This window comes from Plutella xylostella, chromosome 26, assembly GCF_932276165.1.
Source record: "Plutella xylostella chromosome 26, ilPluXylo3.1, whole genome shotgun sequence".
Classification (NCBI taxonomy): Eukaryota; Metazoa; Arthropoda; class Insecta; order Lepidoptera; family Plutellidae; genus Plutella; species Plutella xylostella.
The window spans coordinates 270,592-289,277 of NC_064006.1; the positions used below are offsets into that span (position 1 = coordinate 270,592).

Below are 18,686 nucleotides of genomic sequence, written 5' to 3' on the forward strand. Positions count from 1 at the left end.
GCGGAGTGACAGCTACTGAACCAGCGTAGCGGGCCAGCGGGCGTCTTAGCGCTACGGTGCAGGGGGGTCACTCTACAGGGTGTTGCAAAAAGGGTACACTAAGCCGAAAGGGGGTGACTCATGGGGTAATCCTGAACAACTTTTGTTCTACGAGTTTTGAAAATTCACGAATAAAATATTTCCTTTTCCATAGAAACTTTGTTGATTCTTGATTGACTTTTTACAATGGAGAACGATTTTTTTTTTCGCGAATTTCCAAAACTCGTAAAACAAAAGTTGTTCAGAATGACCCCCTGAGTAGTGACACCATGTATACTGACCAAAAGCGAACGAACGAGAGCTGTCGTGCAATCGGCACGTTGAAAACAACGAGATAGAGTCGTGGCTCACGCAGCAACTTCGTTTTTCGTCGTATAAGTGACCCACCAAGTTTAACGTGGCTTAACGTAGTTTAGGGTTGAGGGTATGTAATGTATCGAAGTTAGGGTGCTGATGATTGGTGTGGTGATTAGAGAATGAGAGATGTTTTAAAGAACCAGTTCGCGTATTTCTTTAACATTCCATAAAAAATTTAGATTTAATAAAGCTTTGGACAAGTGTAGTTTCTGCTGAACTATCTTATTTTGGTAAAACATTCTCGATAGCGAGATTTCATTGATAGGCGAGTTGAGTGTTCTTGCTATGAAAATAATTTTATAAAGCTCTATAATAAACCAAACCATTAAAACGCTCAACGTGTTTTTGATGTCAAAAACAATAAAATATACGTAAAAACGTAAGAAGCATTTGATCCTACATCACACACCCTTTATTATACATATTTATGTATCACCTAACAGTACCTTACCTACCTTCCTATGTTTATGTGTTTTTCGTTTCGTAATTCGGTAAGCCACTATAAGTATTTATTAACTTTACGAGGTAATTTATTCCGAGGTGTAATTTTGTTCACTTGCTTCTCGGAACTTCACTCGGAATCTAATTGCGTTTAAAATTGTTTCCGGCTAAATTGTTTCGATTCATTTTCCGGCTTGATTACTAACCTGAGGCCCTGTCCGCACAGCGAATATTTCGCGGAGCGAATTATACTCGGCGCTTAAAATTCACCTGTTCACACCGCGAATAAAAAAATTCGCGAATTTTGCATTATGCAGATCCCGGCTGAGAAAATCCGCAAGTGCGGATACTCCTATAGTCACTATAGTATTCAATGTGTTACAGAATTGCGAAAAAATATTCGCGCGGCGAAATATTCGCGGTGCGGACACGGCCTGAGTACCTGGAGGGTCACTCCATGCTGACGAATAACGAACTAATGTAAGCTGTCGTGCAGTCGGCACGTTTAATACAACTAGATAGAGTCGTGGTTCGCGCAGCAGCGCTTCGAAACTTCGTTTTTCGACAGAGTGACCCCCGGAGCCACCGTCCTAATGAAAATTGAGGAGAAAAAGCTCTGTAAAGTGAAGGTGAAAACAAATTAGTTACCTACAACAGTTTCATTCAAAAATTAAAAAACTGGTTTAAATTACGTAACTACTATGAACTTAACTGACTTCACACATTTTCAAAATACATAAATTAGGTAGGTACTTACATCGTTTTTAACGGTTTCGTTGTTTGATGTACCTAGGTACTTATCTCAATAGTTAAAATAAGGACCTTCTTATATAGGAATACTTTGTTGTTCTTAGATTCGGTCCGCCTCGTCTGCCTGTTTGTCAAGACGCCTTATTTGAACCTTGTATCCATTGCTTGTGAAACTTAGAATATTTCTTTTCGGGAAATAAAATTCAAAGAACCTTTTAAGTTACGCATTGATTTAAGTCAAGCCGCCGACGTAGGAAAGGCGGAAAACGACAAATGGACTTTTAAATAATTAAAACGGAAATGAATCGTATTACAGACACCATGTATTATTGTTGTATTACTTACATTTATCATGAAGGCAGGTACACAGCCATTGGTGTAGAAATATATTTTGACGACCGAATATTTTGACGAACGAAGTACTGGTTAGTAACAGTGACTGCTACACCGAAGGTCCCGGGTTCGATTCCCAGCCGAGGCAGATATTTGTTTAGAAAACATATAGGTATTTGTACTCAGGTCTTGGATATTAATATGCACATGTAGGTATGTATGATATCTAACACCTTTGAAATACCCTTTACAATAAAAAGGGAGTTGGTATAATGTATATTATTTTAACTATGTACTGTAGGTATAGCCGGTAAGAAATTCGAGAATATTTTGCACCTGCTACAGCTTTTAGCAACAAGCTCTTAGCGGATAATACCAACATCGTTCATAATAACAGTTACTTCCCTATTCAAGGTAGGTATAGATATAGATAGCGTTCCAAAGCTACATTAAGTAAGTTTAATCATAGAACATCATGAAATAGATAGATAGAGCTATTCTTTATGTGTTACACACAAATTAATGGACATCTTAATCGTGTTTTGGAGTGTATCCACTCCAAAACGACGATTTGTCGAACGTAGTGTAGGACACCCTGCGCCTATATGGGGTGAAGACTTGCGAAAGGTGCTTGGTAATGATTGATCGCATCCAGTGGCGTGCTTTGGGACTTGGGAGAGACCTGCGTCCAGCAGTGGACTCTACAGGCTGATGATGATTATATTTTTTGATGAAAAATTCTTTCAGAAATGATGAGATGTTTTTAATATGAAGTACTAGCTTAAGACTTACCTTGCTGCTATGTACACTGCCTAATATTGTTCAATTTGTCTGTTATAGGTAAGTATAAAGTGTAGATTTTTTCTGTAAGCTTAGCCTTTCAGGCACACTATGCAAAGTATCATTTTATTTCATTACTTACTTCTTTATAAAAAAAATAAAAAAACACGCACTCACGCCTTGTACTAATGTACTCCCTTGCGGGGTAGGCGAAAAGTGGGTGCAGCATATCTTTATAGTAATAACAAATAACGGGAATAATAAAATTTCAAACTCTAAAGCCAAGATGAAAAGTGAAGCTTTGGATTCCCGTTTCATCGAAGTTTTATTATACTCCTAAAATGTTTAAGTCAGCTAATCCATGGGAGCACTAGAACCTAATGTCTAAGCCAGAAGTCCTAAGTGTTCTAGAGATTAACGAGTCTTGGATTTAGGTCATCAAGTCTTTGGTGGTTCAACATTAGCCCAGTCTCTGAGCTAGACTACCGAGGAATAATAGCCACTTACCTACTGTATTGTATTTCAGATATTACGAGTACTTACTCGGTACATTTTGTATGATTTAAAGTCATCTAAAAATGTATCTAGGTAACTAAACGAAGATTATTATTGGACTAGGTATAAAAGGTACCTACAATGTTCTGTCCGAACACAATTATGATGCTAATGAAATAGCAATGGAGTTTAATGAATATTTAGTATTTAGCCGATATTCCGCGTGCATTGTTACTTGGTTAGCTACCAGTAGTTTTACGATTAACCCCCGACAAAAAGAGGGGTGTTATAAGTTTAACGTGGGTTCTTACTTTTCCGCGTGTACCTACTTATATAAAAAAAAATACAATTTGTCCCAGGTTAAAGTACACATCCTAAAGATATTGACACAAACTAGTCATTCTTAAAAAATTATCTACGACTTTTAAAAAATCGTGAAAAAATATCTACTCCCCATAGCGAAAAATCATGTGACCGACCTTGGTAGGTACTTGTACCTAAGTAAAAAAATGCAATTAAGTAATCCAAAAGTTTTGAAGGGTTATTCGTCAACTGGCTACTGTGAAACAGGCGCGCCGCGCGCCAGTTGGCACCTTCCGTATTTACCTACTTTTTTGTCGTCAAGTCGACTGTGAAAATATGTAGAGTCAGCCGCAAAACACTAAAACGACACTAAGGGCGTCTTGCACAACAAAGTTAAACAAAATTATATCTATGACCTCTTGCTCTGACATTATACTGTCAGAGCAAGAGACAAACTATTTAATTTTATTTAACTTTGTTGTGCAAGACGCCCTAAGGTACATTCTGGGGGAATAAAACCTGACCGATCAATGCAAATCAACACACTAGTTACTAGGGCAATGGGTTATAATTATGTAATAGCTAAGTACCTACCTAAGTAGTAAATGTCATGGAAATGATAAAACCTTAATAGTATTTACAGTAACAGTTTATTTTACATTTACAACATTCTCTTAAACAAAGTACATTATTTATTACAAAAATAATAGTTCTATCAAGGCATTGCAAATACTTACCTATTATTTAATTTAAAATTTACAATATTAGATTCGTTTAAAATACCTAAATATGGACCAAAATATCGTTAAGAAACCTGTAAAACATAAAAATATGAAAGAGCGATTTAATAGTAAGTACAAATAAATACATAATTAAATAAGCAGGTAAGTACGTCATTTATTTTGTTATAAATTCACAACATTAGCTAAGGCAATTTATTGGCATTTCATTCTATTAAGAATAAGCACCTATTATTTTAATGCTTACCTACATCTTAGATAAACAATATACGAACAAGATGATGTGTCATATACAAAACCAAAGGAAAACCCGTTTTAAGTTCAACCTAATGACAACCAATGTATGAAGTTACAGATCTTCTAATCGAACTAATCCAAATAAGAGTTTAGTAGTAGAAGTGGGGTGTTATTTGTAAAGACATTCGTTATGCACTGACACTCCGTCTAGTACGTATTAATATTTTCCACTGCTGGACATAGGCCTCTCCCAAGGAGTGCCACAACACTCGGTCCTCGGCCTTCCTCATCGAAACACTACCGGCCACCCGCCTAAGGTCGTCAGTCCAGCGGGCAGGAGGGCGTCCCACGCTGCGTTTGTTCATGGTCTCCACTCAAGAATTCCATCGTCATACTTTATCGTTGACCTACATACAATATTACAAGTAAACAATGCATAATCTTCTGACTTCTCCCATGACTTTCATGGCTTTATCCATCGCTTGACACAAATCCCTATCGTATCACAAAACAATACTATAATATTTCACAAATTATATAATGTAAAGGTTCCTCAGGCGGTCACTTTTAGAACTAAATATTTAATACACGTTTGTCGTTAGTCCAATGTTTTTTATCGATTCATTGCATAGAAAGTGGCGCCCTTGGCCTACCATAAACTACAAAAAAGCAATTGATTGTTTATAAGTACGTAGCATTAGTCTATCTATCCTGCAATCTCAACATGCAAAAAATCATATTATTACACAGCAGTCCACGCCACGTGACCAATTGCGACGCATTATTCTCAATAGCAGCAACTGAGCAACTTAGTGAGTGTTACAGTCCACGTTAAGGTCTAAACTTCATTTTGAAATACTTTTTTCCCAAAACTGCCACGCCGTATTCAAGCTAATTACAATTTTTAGAACCTACCTCCCAATCTCCCAATACCCAGAACCTAGAATATGGAAACTAATCCGCCAGAAACTGCATTTTTTAACTTAATCTAGCTATTGGGTATTGGAACATGGTCGTAACGCCACTATACAATTGAACAACATCTAAGTGTGCACTTCAGGGGTGATAACCAGAGTGGTCCTAACTCGGCCCCGCAGTATCTCTAACTTCAAACTACCCGCAGTTTTCTCTAGCACTGCATATATGTCGGTGGCGGAGCGCGCCGGCTGACCGTTGATGCTGATCACGATGTCACCCGGCTGGAGACCGCCGCTGGAAATTTACAAAATAGCAACATTATAATACAAAACAATACAATAATGGACTTTATTTAAGAAAAAAAATCACAACATAATTATTACATTACAATGTAACAGTACGCTCAAAAGGCGGCCGTGAATGAAAGACTTATGGAATAAATGAGGATGGCGCACACGGATTGCATATAAATAAACATTAATAAACTTCAAAGTTTATTGGACTGTACCAGTGATGCTCTAATAAAAAACCTTGTGACAGTAATAAATTGGGAAATCTTTTCATTACGGTGAAAAACGTGTGTGTATCACCGAAATGCTAAGGGGAAGGTGTTAAATGAAAGGTTACTTAGATATACCTTTATTTATATAAATATCTATTACCACAAAATAGTTAATGGCATAGAAGTAGAAAAAAAGACGGAAGGAATCTCGCTAACTAAAAAGTGAAGCACCCAAAGTAAGTCGATTTCATTGTTGCGACGAGCCCGACACACACACATTCACGCTCAAAGTAAGTCAGTTTGCCGCCGCGCGCCAAACGCCAATCACGTCGCACCTACGCACCCACACACTCTCATGTCGCCGCCATTGCTGTGCTTCATTTTTTAGTTTGCGAGATTCCTTCCGTCTTTTTTTATACTTCCATGGTTAATGGCATAAATTCATTGTCAGCGCTAAATATTATGTTTAACACGTGTCTAGTTTAAGTGCCAACTTCATTAGGCATTTGTTTAATTTCAATATAAATATGTTTTTTATAACTAGGTACTTACTTGTAAGCCGGTGAGCCGACGATGACTTTCCACACCAGGATGCCGTGTTGAATGTCTGTGGGCAACTGAAAACAAATATAAATTAAGTTCTCCGTTTGCGTTTCATAAATGTAAATTTTTCAAGTGGAGGGGTGGAGACTACGTGGGACGTGATTTAGCTTACTGGAACTTTGATTTACAATACATACATACATGTCAATTACCAATTCGCAACATACACTTGTCCCTTGCGAATGATTTGTTTAACGGTCGGCGAGAAACTTTATTATCTATCTATGTGGATACCACTATTACATATCGATACCACTGTCCCCTGCCTAGCTTATAATAATATGTATTCTAGCTGTTCCCGCGAGCTCCGCTTCGCCTTAAAAATATTTCCCGTGGGAATTCCGCGATGAAAAGAAGCCTATGTGTTAATACAGGGTGTCGGCAAACTCCATACCAAATTTTATTTAAATCGGTTCAGCTATTTTACGTGAAGAAGTAACAAACATACACACATACTCACAAACTTTCGCCTTTATAATATTAGTAGGATAGGATTATAGAGCCTGCCTATCAGATGGCCGTGTGTCAGATGTCCCCACATATTATTATTATTAGTTACCTCCGGGTTCCGCATCCGCAGCTCCATGAGGATGGTGGGCGTCAGCGACAGCATGGTGATGCCGAGGTAGCGCTTCGACACTTCTGGTGGCTTCGTCTTACCTGGGAAACGTATGAATAAGACGTTACGATAGTTTTGTTATGTTTTTGGAGTGAGGAACTGTTGGCAGTTATCTACAGTCAAGTTAATATTTTAAAATACTATGGACTGCACTTTGAACAGTCGAGTTTAGGCTGCTCGAATGACTCGTGGACAGTCAGTGACATAACTAATCTGACTTAATAATCTTTTCACCACTATGATAAACCCTAGTCCAGCTTATAGTGTTGTTACCGAAACACTAAGGGCCAGTTTTTTGATCCCTAGTTAACTCAACCATTGGTCAAAACTGGCAACCATTAGTTATAAACCATCAAAATTCGTATGCAGCTGTCATGCTTGACACGTCCTTTAACTAATGGTTAAAGTTGACCACGGATCAAAAAACTGGCCCCCTAAGAACAATAACCACCATGATACTAGCTTATTAACACTAGTTTGATGTAAATAGAAAAAAAAACGCTAAGAACAATATAGTGGCCAGGGCATGACATTCCTCTTCATTAAAGCATCCTTTACTCACGTTTCTCCAGAAACTCCTTGACATAGTCAATCGGTATGGCGAAGGAGATGCCCGAGTCGAGCTTCATGCTGTTGATGCCGATGGCCTCCCCGTCCAAGTTCACGAGCGGGCCGCCGCTGTTGCCGAACGTGATGGGCGCGTCCGTCTGGATGTACACCATGTCTTTACCTGCAAGGGTAGGCAAGAGATGTAAATCATGTCTTTACCTGCAAGGGTAGGCAGATTTGAGAGAGTTGTAAGGAAAAAAAAACAACATGAGTGTAGCACAGCACAGGACCGTGCGACTTGGCATAACACGGACGAGGCCTATACCCTGCAGTGGTTTGACATAGGCTGATGATGATGATGATGATAATGACTTCAAAAATCTCTAAAAGTCCTGAGGTAAACCTGAGTGGTATACATCAAAAAAATAATTATGAAAATCGGTCCATAATTGGAGGAGTAATTGTACATTTTGTATTGAAACGTTTTGAAGCGGCAAGATGCCTGCGCTGCACCTTCGCCTTATGCCTTTTCTGTGTAGTTAAGTAAAACTCTTTATTTTAGGATCACACACAAGTTATTATCGAAAGTATAGGAAGTCTTATATGGTGGTCAGGAAACACAACCATACCGCGATGTAGAAATATTACACCAGCGCCATCTAGTGAGAATCACGGTAAACAAATTCTTTAAACACTGTGTGTTTCGCGCCTAAGGCAGCGCAGCATACCTGTCAGGCCAAGCTCCCTGCTGCCTCGTTGCGTGGTGCTCACCACCCCGGCGGTCACCGTGTTGCTGAGCGACAGTGGACTGCCCATGGCCACCACCTGGAATGTAGAAATGTTACAAATGTATTGTTAGGGACTTAATGTTATTGGATGTAAATAATGATTGGTAGGTTAGGTAAAGTGTTATTACCTGTAAGTAACTAACATAGAATAAGCAACATTCAAATATTGTTACTAAGCGGCAGGTATAGTGGATGATTAAACTAAGAAAGCTATTTTACTTGCTGCATGCAGCCTTGATTTGTATCATTAGATAATATCACTGATATTAGGTTCCATCAGAGCAAATGTAAATGGTCATCAATTCTGAGCACTAAAATGTGAGTATATAATAATTACAACTACAAACCCACTCTCCAGATCTGATATCGGAGGAGGTGCCAAGCTTCATGACGGGCAGCCCGGTGACGGGGATGCGCAGCGTGGCCAGGTCCGACCGCATGTCCACATCCTCCACAAAGCCCTGGTGGATGCTGCCATCCTGATGAGGTAAGATAATTCATGGTAAATAGGGTTAATTTATGTTACACCGCAATACAAGGCAGCTGGCATGTAGAAATATCCACTAGCTGCTCAAACAACAATGAAAGTCAGGTAAATGTGTGAATCACAAATATTGTTTACTTGAGTCCATAGGTTCCTAATTTGATTGCTTGTATGACATCTTCATCAGTGCCTCTGTTGGTAATGTTAGAAACTAATAAAACGCATAGATACTCCAGTGGGCTGACAAAGCCTTTCGAATGAATATCGACTCGAGTCTACAATATTCACACAAGGATCAACCTATGATAGTTACAGATAATGATACAGACACTCACCATCAACTTGACGTGGACTATCGAGTGCGGCTTGTTCACCACGACGTGGGCGTTGGTCAGTATCAACCCATCCTCCTTCACTATGAACCCTGAGCCATTAGACAGTGTCACTGGCTGTCCTGTAAACAGATCCAACCTCCTCGAGTCTTTGATCTCTATAAACACCACGGCCGGCGCCGACACCGCCACCACGTCGGCTATAAAGTTGTACTTCTGCCGTCTTCCCTTGAGACTATCAACCGTGGCTGTCGCGGCCGACACTCTTTCTCGTAAACTAACATAACCTATAACCCCCGCTGCGACAGCCAAAACACTAGGAACTAGGTAACTCCTGCCATGATCTGTTTGTCCAGTGTAGTTGTTGCTTGCGGCTAAACGACAAGAACATCTGTAATTTATATTTAGGGCAGTCCTTAGATTTACAAAACGGGAAAGTAATGTTTTTGTTGCTGACATCGCTGCGAATTGAGTGAATGAAAATGCTACTGAACTGAACGAACGAAATAATACGTCAATATGACGGGAGTAGTGATGGATTATAGCAATGATAAAGAAGTACCGTTTCTGGCAACGTTACTAACGCTACATAGCAGTTAAACTTATCGCAACCTTCAGAATCCTATCATTCTTATTTTAAAAATACCTTCGTTAATTAATTCACTCTGTGCTTCGTTATTCTATTATGGTTTTGTATAGGTAGGTGTATAACTTTTTTATTCATTTTTCATTTAACTTGCCTTTGTGCTGTTTTTAAGTGGACTCGGGATGTCCAAAAAATAGAAAAAAAAAATCTAATGTTTAAAAAAAATAGCCAATTTATTATAAAAATAGTTTATTCATTTATTTTTCTTTACATAGGTAATATATTTTTGTTAGATTTTAATATTAATCACTTATGATTATTATTTAAATGTGTGTGTATAAGTAACTAGTATAAAATATAATATTTAACGAGGAACTATTTACAAAAAAACTTAAATGAAAGTAGGTACATAACATTCATGTAGGTTACTTTAAAATCAGATCTTGTCCATTAATAATTTACAAATCTGCACCATATTTGATTCATCTACAATTAATTGACTCTGTAGTTACGATGTATTCATATTCATTTATGCCAACGTAACTCAGAGTATGATGTTATAACATTTGCATCAACTGGTACCATTTTTGATTCCCTCTCCGGCACCATTGGCTACGCCATTGTGTGGTTTGTGATCTCCGTTGCGTAGACTGTTCTCCTCCGGATGATATGTGTAGAATATGTCGCAGTACGCGGAGTCGTCGTGAGGCAGCTCGTAGTTGACCTCCTTGGCCGCCAGCCACGCGGCGCCGAGAGCGCTGGATACTCGTAGCCGAACCAGCTCTAGCTCCGCTTTTACCTTGAACGTGAAAAAGTGTTTATTAAATAAAAGCATGACTGTAAATTTACGCTTTTTTTTTAATTGGGATCAGCTGTCTTATTACCACGGTCACATTAGAAATCAAAAATCCCAGTGGAGTGCTCAGCTTTGACAAATCAGCAATCAGTTGATTGCTAAATTTGAGGCGATGAGCGCCAAAGTGGCCTATATTTTTGGAGGCGTTTTTTTAAATATGCATCAGCTGTACTGTTACCATGGACACATTAGAAATAAAAAATCCCATTGGGGTGCTTGCAGCATCATTTGTCTTAAATATGAAACTTCAAATCCGTACAAACGTAACGGCACCAGTAATGTACAAGGACCCAGTAATGGACACTTACAAACTTATTTCTGCTAAAATAAGAGTATGCATAGTTTTACGAAAATTTAAACACCTTAGTTTCAAAGCCTAGACATCCCTCCTTGTTATATAAACAAGTTATTTATAACATCCATTTAGATTCAAAATTGTGAGGCAAAAAAAATCATTTGACGGGGGTTCACAAATGAAATAGAGATTTGTTAAGGAAATCGTCAAGGAGGTAAGTGTAGAGTATTGTTGGTAATTTCGTTTTATTTTATTTTATTTTGAATAGCTTGATTTTATGGAAACTATACTGAATTACGCACATATTTTCAAAGGAATAGGACAGCTTACGTTTATGGAAATAATTTCAGAGGGGGGTGTTCATTACTGGTTTGCAAATTTTCAGTTAATCCAGTTATGGATACGTGTCGAAAATAATGTTTTAAGGTAATGTTGAGTTTTCTTATTTAATTGTCTTTAGAATTTCATAATTATATTGGTAGTTTTTGTAAAACATGAATAAAATGAAGGATACCAGTGTTGTACAGGTGTCCATAATTGGGTGTCCATCACTGGATTTTTCATATTGTCCATGAAAAACGTATATACGCCCAAGCAAATGGGAGATGCTATTATGGATGTACAAGATGGCCACTGCAGCCATGTTTATGGAGACACAAACATGTTCCCCCTAACATCTATTTCTAGTGTTCCAGAACAAGTATTGATCCAAGATGCACATGAAAATCCAAGTCTTCACGTGACCTGTTGTGGTTGTAGAAAAACAGGCTCACAGAAGCAGAATGAAATAAAATTAGTAATATGATAGTAGTAGTTAGACTTCTAAATATGTGAACCCACCAACCCGCAGTGAACCAGCATGGTGGGAAATGGTCCAAGCTTAGGATAGACCTAGGGGCACAAGCACAAAGGTTTCATTCGAGAGAGCCAGGTGCAGGTACTTACAGCCCCATAGAGAATAGAAATAGAGAAATAGACAGTGATCGTGTGACAAATAGACCAGTGAAGCTTGGTAAGAATACCACGAGAATTTCAAAAGAAGAGGCTTTAGGAGAAATTTTGGTAGAAAAAGGGCAGTGAGAGAAAAGATTCTGAAAAGAAAAGAAAGAATTAAAAACATTTTCTGGCTGGTGTAAATGCAAGACCTGGATAACCCAGATGATATGATATGACGAGAGGATTGTGGGAACGGAAGAAGTTGAGACGAGAGTGTTGTTGCAGGAGATGGTGGCATTGACTTAGATGTGGGTGCCCGTACTGGCAGTCAAAACAACTCTCCATTACAGTGAAAGATATTTATCACCAACGTTACTAAAGTCGGTACTGTTATACGCTTGCAACACCTGGTAGACCACAAAGACGCAAGCTGTCTCTGGCGGAACTTGAAGATTTTCTGGCCCGAGATGATCTCCAACATAGATCTGCCATGAAGATCCTGTTGGTTCACAGATAAAACGCCGCAAATGAAGTTGGAATAGCCATACGCTGCGTAGAGACTAAAACCAAATCCTGAGACAGGCTCTCGAATGGAATCCGCAGGGCAAGCGTAAGCAAGGCCACCCTAAATAGACCTGGCGGCGCTCGATCGGACGGAGATGCGGGAAGTTAGAAAAGTTGTATTATCCATCTTTGATGGTCCCCATAGTGTAACTGGCGACCAATCCTGTTTGTGTAAACGGTTATGATTACTCATCATCGTTACAATTATAATAATATAAGCATAAAATAATATTTTATACTTTTATTCAATAAAAAATCACTGTCCAACATTGGGTGTCCATAACTGGAGTTTGGGTGTCCATTACTGTGGTTTTAGGACATATTTTACAAATATGCAATTTACTGAAATGCCAATAGTTTAAATCGAGCTAGTGTACATTCATCTTAAACGGCAAGATATTCCTACGATTCATACCAACTTTCAATATTATAACTCAAAAATTGAGCGAGTTACAGCCAAATCATTTGTGAAAAATCCTTAAGGTGTCCATTACTGGTGCCGTTACGTAATATAGATTAGCTTTGGCAAATTTTAATTAGTAATCCTGTTTTTTTAAGAATAAAATTGTTGGTTTCTAATGTGCTGTGTTGGTACGGTAGTTATTTAATCTAAATTCATAGATCATATGAAATTTACTGACCCCTCTTGCAGCCAGCTCACTCAGCCAGCCAGGCTTCAGGTGCTCCCAGCTCTTCCACACCGAGCCGACACAGACCACGCGCAGTCGATCCATGTCGCACTTCTGTATGAGCGCCGCGGCGTGAGCGGCAAGCGCGCCGCCCGCTTCGGCGAATATGTGCCGCGATAGACTGTCGCCTTCGTTCGCTAGTTCCGACAGCTTTAGCGTGAAACCTGGAATATTGAATTTCACAATTAATTTACATGGTAGTTAGATAAACTATGAAAGCATTATAAATTATAAAATTATTTATAATTTGCACCTAATTATAAAATTAAATAGCCAGGGTTTTTGGTCTTACACAAGTAACTCACCTGAAAAAAAGGACTTATCAAAGTGTTTGTATACATGTGGCAGCAAATCAGCTTGGTTTTCCGCCGCAAAATATTCTTTAACTTTTTTCCATACTTTCTCAGTCGGGTGAGCGCATTTGTGCATTCCATCCATGTCATCAAATATGGCCTTGATCGCTCTATGTGCTATCCAGTAAGCTGCGAACAATAACATCGTCAAAACCACTCGCCAACATTATCATCTTGGAAAAGTACTAGAATGACGAAAAACCATGGAAAATGTCCTTCAAGTGAATATTTTCCATGCAAAAGTTTCCTTGCTGGGAAAAAGCAATGTTGTTTCCTCACCTCCACCTTCGTCGCCCAGTAAATATCCCCAACCGCCACAGCCGTGTTGTTTACCACTTGGCGTGCGAATAAAACAGTTTGATCCGGTCCCTGAAAGTAGAACATACGACTTATTTATGAAATATTCCATTTATGTTTAAGATACTATCTGTAAAATATCACATAGTTAATACCATTTTTATCTTTTCCTTTTTCTATAGGAGATAATAAACTAAGCACACGAAAACACATTAATGTTTATTAGCTCATTATGAATGTTTGTTTGAAGAGAAACATTGTGTAATTGAACTTTATAAACAAAACGCTTTTGTGTACCTACGATGCTTTGACATACATTTTTCTCGAGCCTTGTTTTGTATGACTCGCTGTCAAGGTAAAAGGGTATCTCTCGACCCAATTACTTCTTTGATTACAGCGCTGTTTTATAAACAGACATAGCTAAAGCTTGGTAAATAAGTAGCTTTACTTACATTTTTTTCAACTTTTTGATTGACCGTAAACAAATTCAAAACCTTAAAACATATTTAAAAAATATGATTAACATAGTTAGTCAAGTTCTTAAATTTACGTGCCATTAAACCTGAGGGATTTATCTTGAAACTGGATACAATAGTAATTATTACCTACTTATTATTTCTGTTACAAACTTTTATAAACATAACTGTTCAATCTACAAGTGTTCCGAGTACAATTCCATTGAATTAAAAGTACCGTCATCGTCGATTGGCATGCCAAGGATGGATGCTCGTTACTCATTTAATATGAATAATGCGGTTATTGGCCTTTTTAAAACGATACCAATTCTACCAATGAGATATTTGATTTTTTATGCATCAAATCTACTTCTTAATCATCATTATCATCTGCTAGTGTTGTGTCTACACTAACAACTCGTAAACTCCTAACTAAATAATGATATTTTAAATTCTCACCAGCAATGAGCACCATACCACCATTAGGTGCAGCAGTGGCCAGCGATCCAGCCGTATCTGACTGTACAATTACAGCGCGGGCTGAGTTTGCATCCTTTTCTATAACACGCGCAGCTAGCTCTTTATTGCTACTCTCTTGCTCACATCCCGAGAGCGCAAGACCCTGAAAAAAGTATCATGGCTCATTAGAATATCAGGTACTTACTATAAATTGTTGTTCATTTATTGTTAAATTTATGAAACTAAGAGAATTTGAACGAAAACAAGTCTTTACCAAAGCATCTAATGGTGTGTCTATCGGTATGCCAGCTTTGTTCTTAGCCTCGTGAAGCATCGCCAACACTCGCTCGGCGCATCCGTCCATGCCCACCATCCAGTGGTTGGTCTCTGGCCCTTGAGCTGTGCCCAACACATGGCCCTTCTCGTCGCATATCACAAGATTGGAGTGAGTTGCACCGCTAGGGGGACCAAATGTATTACGGTTAAAATAATTAGGTATTCTGGTTGTGTTTAAAACAGTGGAAAATGAATACAGAGAGTTAAGTACTTTTAAGGAAATGGCATAGAAGAAGGGAAAATGATGGGATATTACTATGCATCCAAATTTAGATCAATGCCTAGGTCATTGATAAGTCGTCTTTCTATTGAACTTGAAATAAACCTGAAGCGTATTTCATACGTAATAACTTATCTTTCTCTGCATCATAATAATGATGTCGATAGATAAGATAAAAAATGTATTAGCACTACAATCTACGGGCGTATGTTAATATCAAGTATTGGTATAATTTATGTACATCATGTAAATACTTCCGACTAGTGAATGTGCCGATAATTTTTTTATCGTTTGTATATTATCTACTCTATAATTAATATTTATTGATGATAATAATAATGAATTGTATTTTAGGAAAAGGTTATCTTGGAGAGATCACTTTTAGAAAATAAATTATATGTCGAGAATTATTTCTGATATGCATTAAGCATGACAATAAATACTTCTTAGGTTAAATCAAAATCAAATGTAGTTAAGTAGGTATACTAAAACATTGAATAGGTACATTATGAAAATATTAAGATGTCTTTACAATTTACAAGGAAAGTACCTCTCTAATCGCACTTTTCAGGAGTCATTAAATAACAATTATTATGTCTAGCTATAAGTATATAAATGTATTGATAATGATAACGTTTTACGAAGAAAAAACATGCAACATTGTGCACATAAACAGAATGAATGATAACTTAAACGTAACCCTAGTAGTACCCACATTTTTCCTAGTTACATACCTATACCAATGTGAACTTGAAGCGACTAAAATAGAATTTTATTTCGCTTACATAGGTACCAACCTAGGTACCCTTACCTACTGGGCGTAGCTCTTACTCATAAACTGAGTTGCAGTTTGCATTGAAAAATGAGTGCCCTCTAACCACTGAACCACTATAAAGCATTTAGAATGTTTACTCAAATTCCAATATAACCGCCTAAGGAAGAATAATTATAGACAATGGAATGTTAGGAATTTTTATCTTGTCAACCTTGAATTCAGCTCAAAATTAACAATTTACTAAACATAAAATGACATGTAGGTAAGTTAAATTTTTTTCAAGGACTGAGTATTTAAATTGACTGTAGAATTTCCAAGTCTGTATCTTTTGCAGATGTTTATCACCCGCACATGGAAACAAAGATTGCTAGGTTTGATAAAAACTAAATAATTGGCATCCATTTAGTTTGCACATTGAACCTAAATTAACTATGTTACTTAACTACTAAGTAAAAGACTAAATTAATAAATTAAATAATAATAAAGAAAAAAAAATAGGTACTTACTAGGTAAAAAACATAAGTAAAAAAATATATAAGTAGTTCGGTAATCCTATCAGTAAAGGTACTTACCTATGAAAGTCAACAATTTTATTTTAACTGTAGTGGATAGTATCTAATAATTTGGTAAGTTATTTCTGCATTTAAGAGTGTTTAAAATTCCAAATGCACTGTAAACCATAATATCATAATGCAATGTTAGTCATAAAATATGAATGAAAAATATTTATGTAAGTAAATTGGTAACTTTGTAATAATTTCTTAGTTAATAAAAATAATTAAATTATTTTTTAAGTAAGTTAATACCTAATAACTGTGATAACATTTGTTTACCTTTAGTTCAGCAGTAGGTAGGTTTAACATTTAAAGTATATTTAATAAATAAAAAACTGCATAAAATAGGAGAAATATTGGTGGGATTCTCGAAAGGAAAATGTTAGAAGAAAGTAGTTACACTCACAGAAAACTAAGTAGGTAAGTAATACTAAATTAAAATGAATTTAAAAGTTTCGCAACTAGGTGGAATGTTCAAGGTAGTACAATACACCTTTCTACTTTCAACGTAGACAATAAATCAACAAAACATACCCCTCCACTCCGCCAAAATACATCGTATTTGCCTTGTTCGACTTGAAGTATGAAATAACAAAGCAGGAGGTTCCTCCTCCTGATAATAGAATTACGCTTTCAAAATATTGATAACAGAAAAAAGGAAAATAAGACACGTATTCACGCATCCAACCCCACTTTACCACTAAAACATGCCTAGTGTTTTTTTTATCAGCTGTACGAAGTTGGTACATACATACTCGTGACAGTGACAACTGACACTGACAGATAAACGCTTTATTGAACGAATGAAATTGAAGTGATGGGTTATGTAACGAAATAATTATAACGTTATAACGTTTTTCGTTATTTTGAAATATCGTTGACTTTATAAACTATTTTTCTTCTCAATATACCTAGTACAGTGAAACTATAAAGTCCTGAAATTAAATGAGGGCACTGCTATCTTTCATGTAGCAACCCTATATAGCGAAACATAACTGACTTTGATACTTTAAATTTTGCCTGTTAACTTCCTACCTATATTTATGTATTTTAAAAACAACTTACCATCCACAAAAAAGCTCTTATACAAGCTAGAAGGTGTTAATATGAAGGCTAATAGTGAAACCAATAAATATTTATTTAGATAACGTTATTACAACTGTATAAAAAAACTGTTGAAACAGGATCTGTTGACGAATGCCGTTACACAATGCCCCCCAAATTCACACAATGTGAATTTAGTAAGTAAACAAACATATATCTTCAAGTATCAAAATGTTAAGGTTTGACTCAACTGAAACCAGATGAAACCTACAATCAGTGGTATGTAAACAATGTTCGACTTGGGCTCTAAACCTAGGTTTATCGATAAATGAAGCGTTGGTACTAATAAAAAATGAGTTATTACAATTTGTACAATGCTACATACCCCTCATAGACGCTGTACGAGCGTAAACATCCTCCAAATTCGACAAAATGTGTCCAGCTTGATGTTCCGCTAAACATTGTATTAAAACTCGATAAATAACTTCACTAGCTTGACTACGAATATTTTTCTTCATCTTCCTAATTGCAACCAAGCGTAAATTGTTGCTTTTATCTAGATTATCCTTATAATTAATAAGAAAATTCAAAAAAACAGCCAACCGCCTATTGACATAAACAATTGTTATGACTTTTATGTTTCTTTTCTAATGGTGCCAGGCTCCTGAAAATTTTAGTTCCTCAAACATTAATTTCAGGACTTTATCCTACAGTGAAACTATAAGTATTGGCTGTTTTTTTGAATTTTCTTATTAATTATAAGGATAATCTAGATAAAAGCAACAATTTACGCTTGGTTGCAATTAGGAAGATGAAGAAAAATATTCGTAGTCAAGCTAGTGAAGTTATTTATCGAGTTTTAATACAATGTTTAGCGGAACATCAAGCTGGACACATTTTGTCGAATTTGGAGGATGTTTACGCTCGTACAGCGTCTATGAAGGGTATGTAGCATTGTACAAATTGTAATAACTCATTTTTTATTAGTACCAACGCT

General features: G+C 37.0%; 1 protein-coding gene across 1 annotated transcript; it reads right to left on the reverse strand.

Moving 5' to 3' along the window:
• Positions 1-5,288: 5,288 nt before the first annotated feature.
• LOC105386447 lies at positions 5,289-17,363 on the reverse strand. The gene is made up of 14 exons (XM_038111540.2): positions 17,180-17,363; positions 15,035-15,218; positions 14,761-14,923; positions 13,829-13,918; positions 13,502-13,678; positions 13,149-13,360; positions 10,433-10,655; positions 9,274-9,569; positions 8,802-8,933; positions 8,395-8,491; positions 7,680-7,847; positions 7,058-7,158; positions 6,448-6,512; positions 5,289-5,687 (listed from the first exon to the last, which is right to left on the reverse strand). The coding sequence occupies exons 1-14, from the start codon at positions 17,326-17,328 to the stop codon at positions 5,519-5,521; spliced, it is 2,226 nt and encodes a 741-aa protein (XP_037967468.2). The 5' UTR covers positions 17,329-17,363; the 3' UTR covers positions 5,289-5,518.
• Between the last annotated feature and the right edge of the window lie 1,323 nt (positions 17,364-18,686).

Bases quoted from the DNA above. Each gene is read 5' to 3' on its own strand.
- LOC105386447 (XM_038111540.2), bottom strand. From the start codon at position 17,328: ATGCGTGAATACGTGTCTTATTTTCCTTTTTTCTGTTATCAATATTTT. The intron at 13,679-13,828 runs GTGAGGAAACAA...TATTGTTCGCAG, and splicing joins ACTGGGCGACGAAGGTGGAG to CTTACTGGATAGCACATAGA. The intron at 13,361-13,501 runs GTGAGTTACTTG...TCAATATTCCAG, and splicing joins TGATAAGTCCTTTTTTTCAG to GTTTCACGCTAAAGCTGTCG.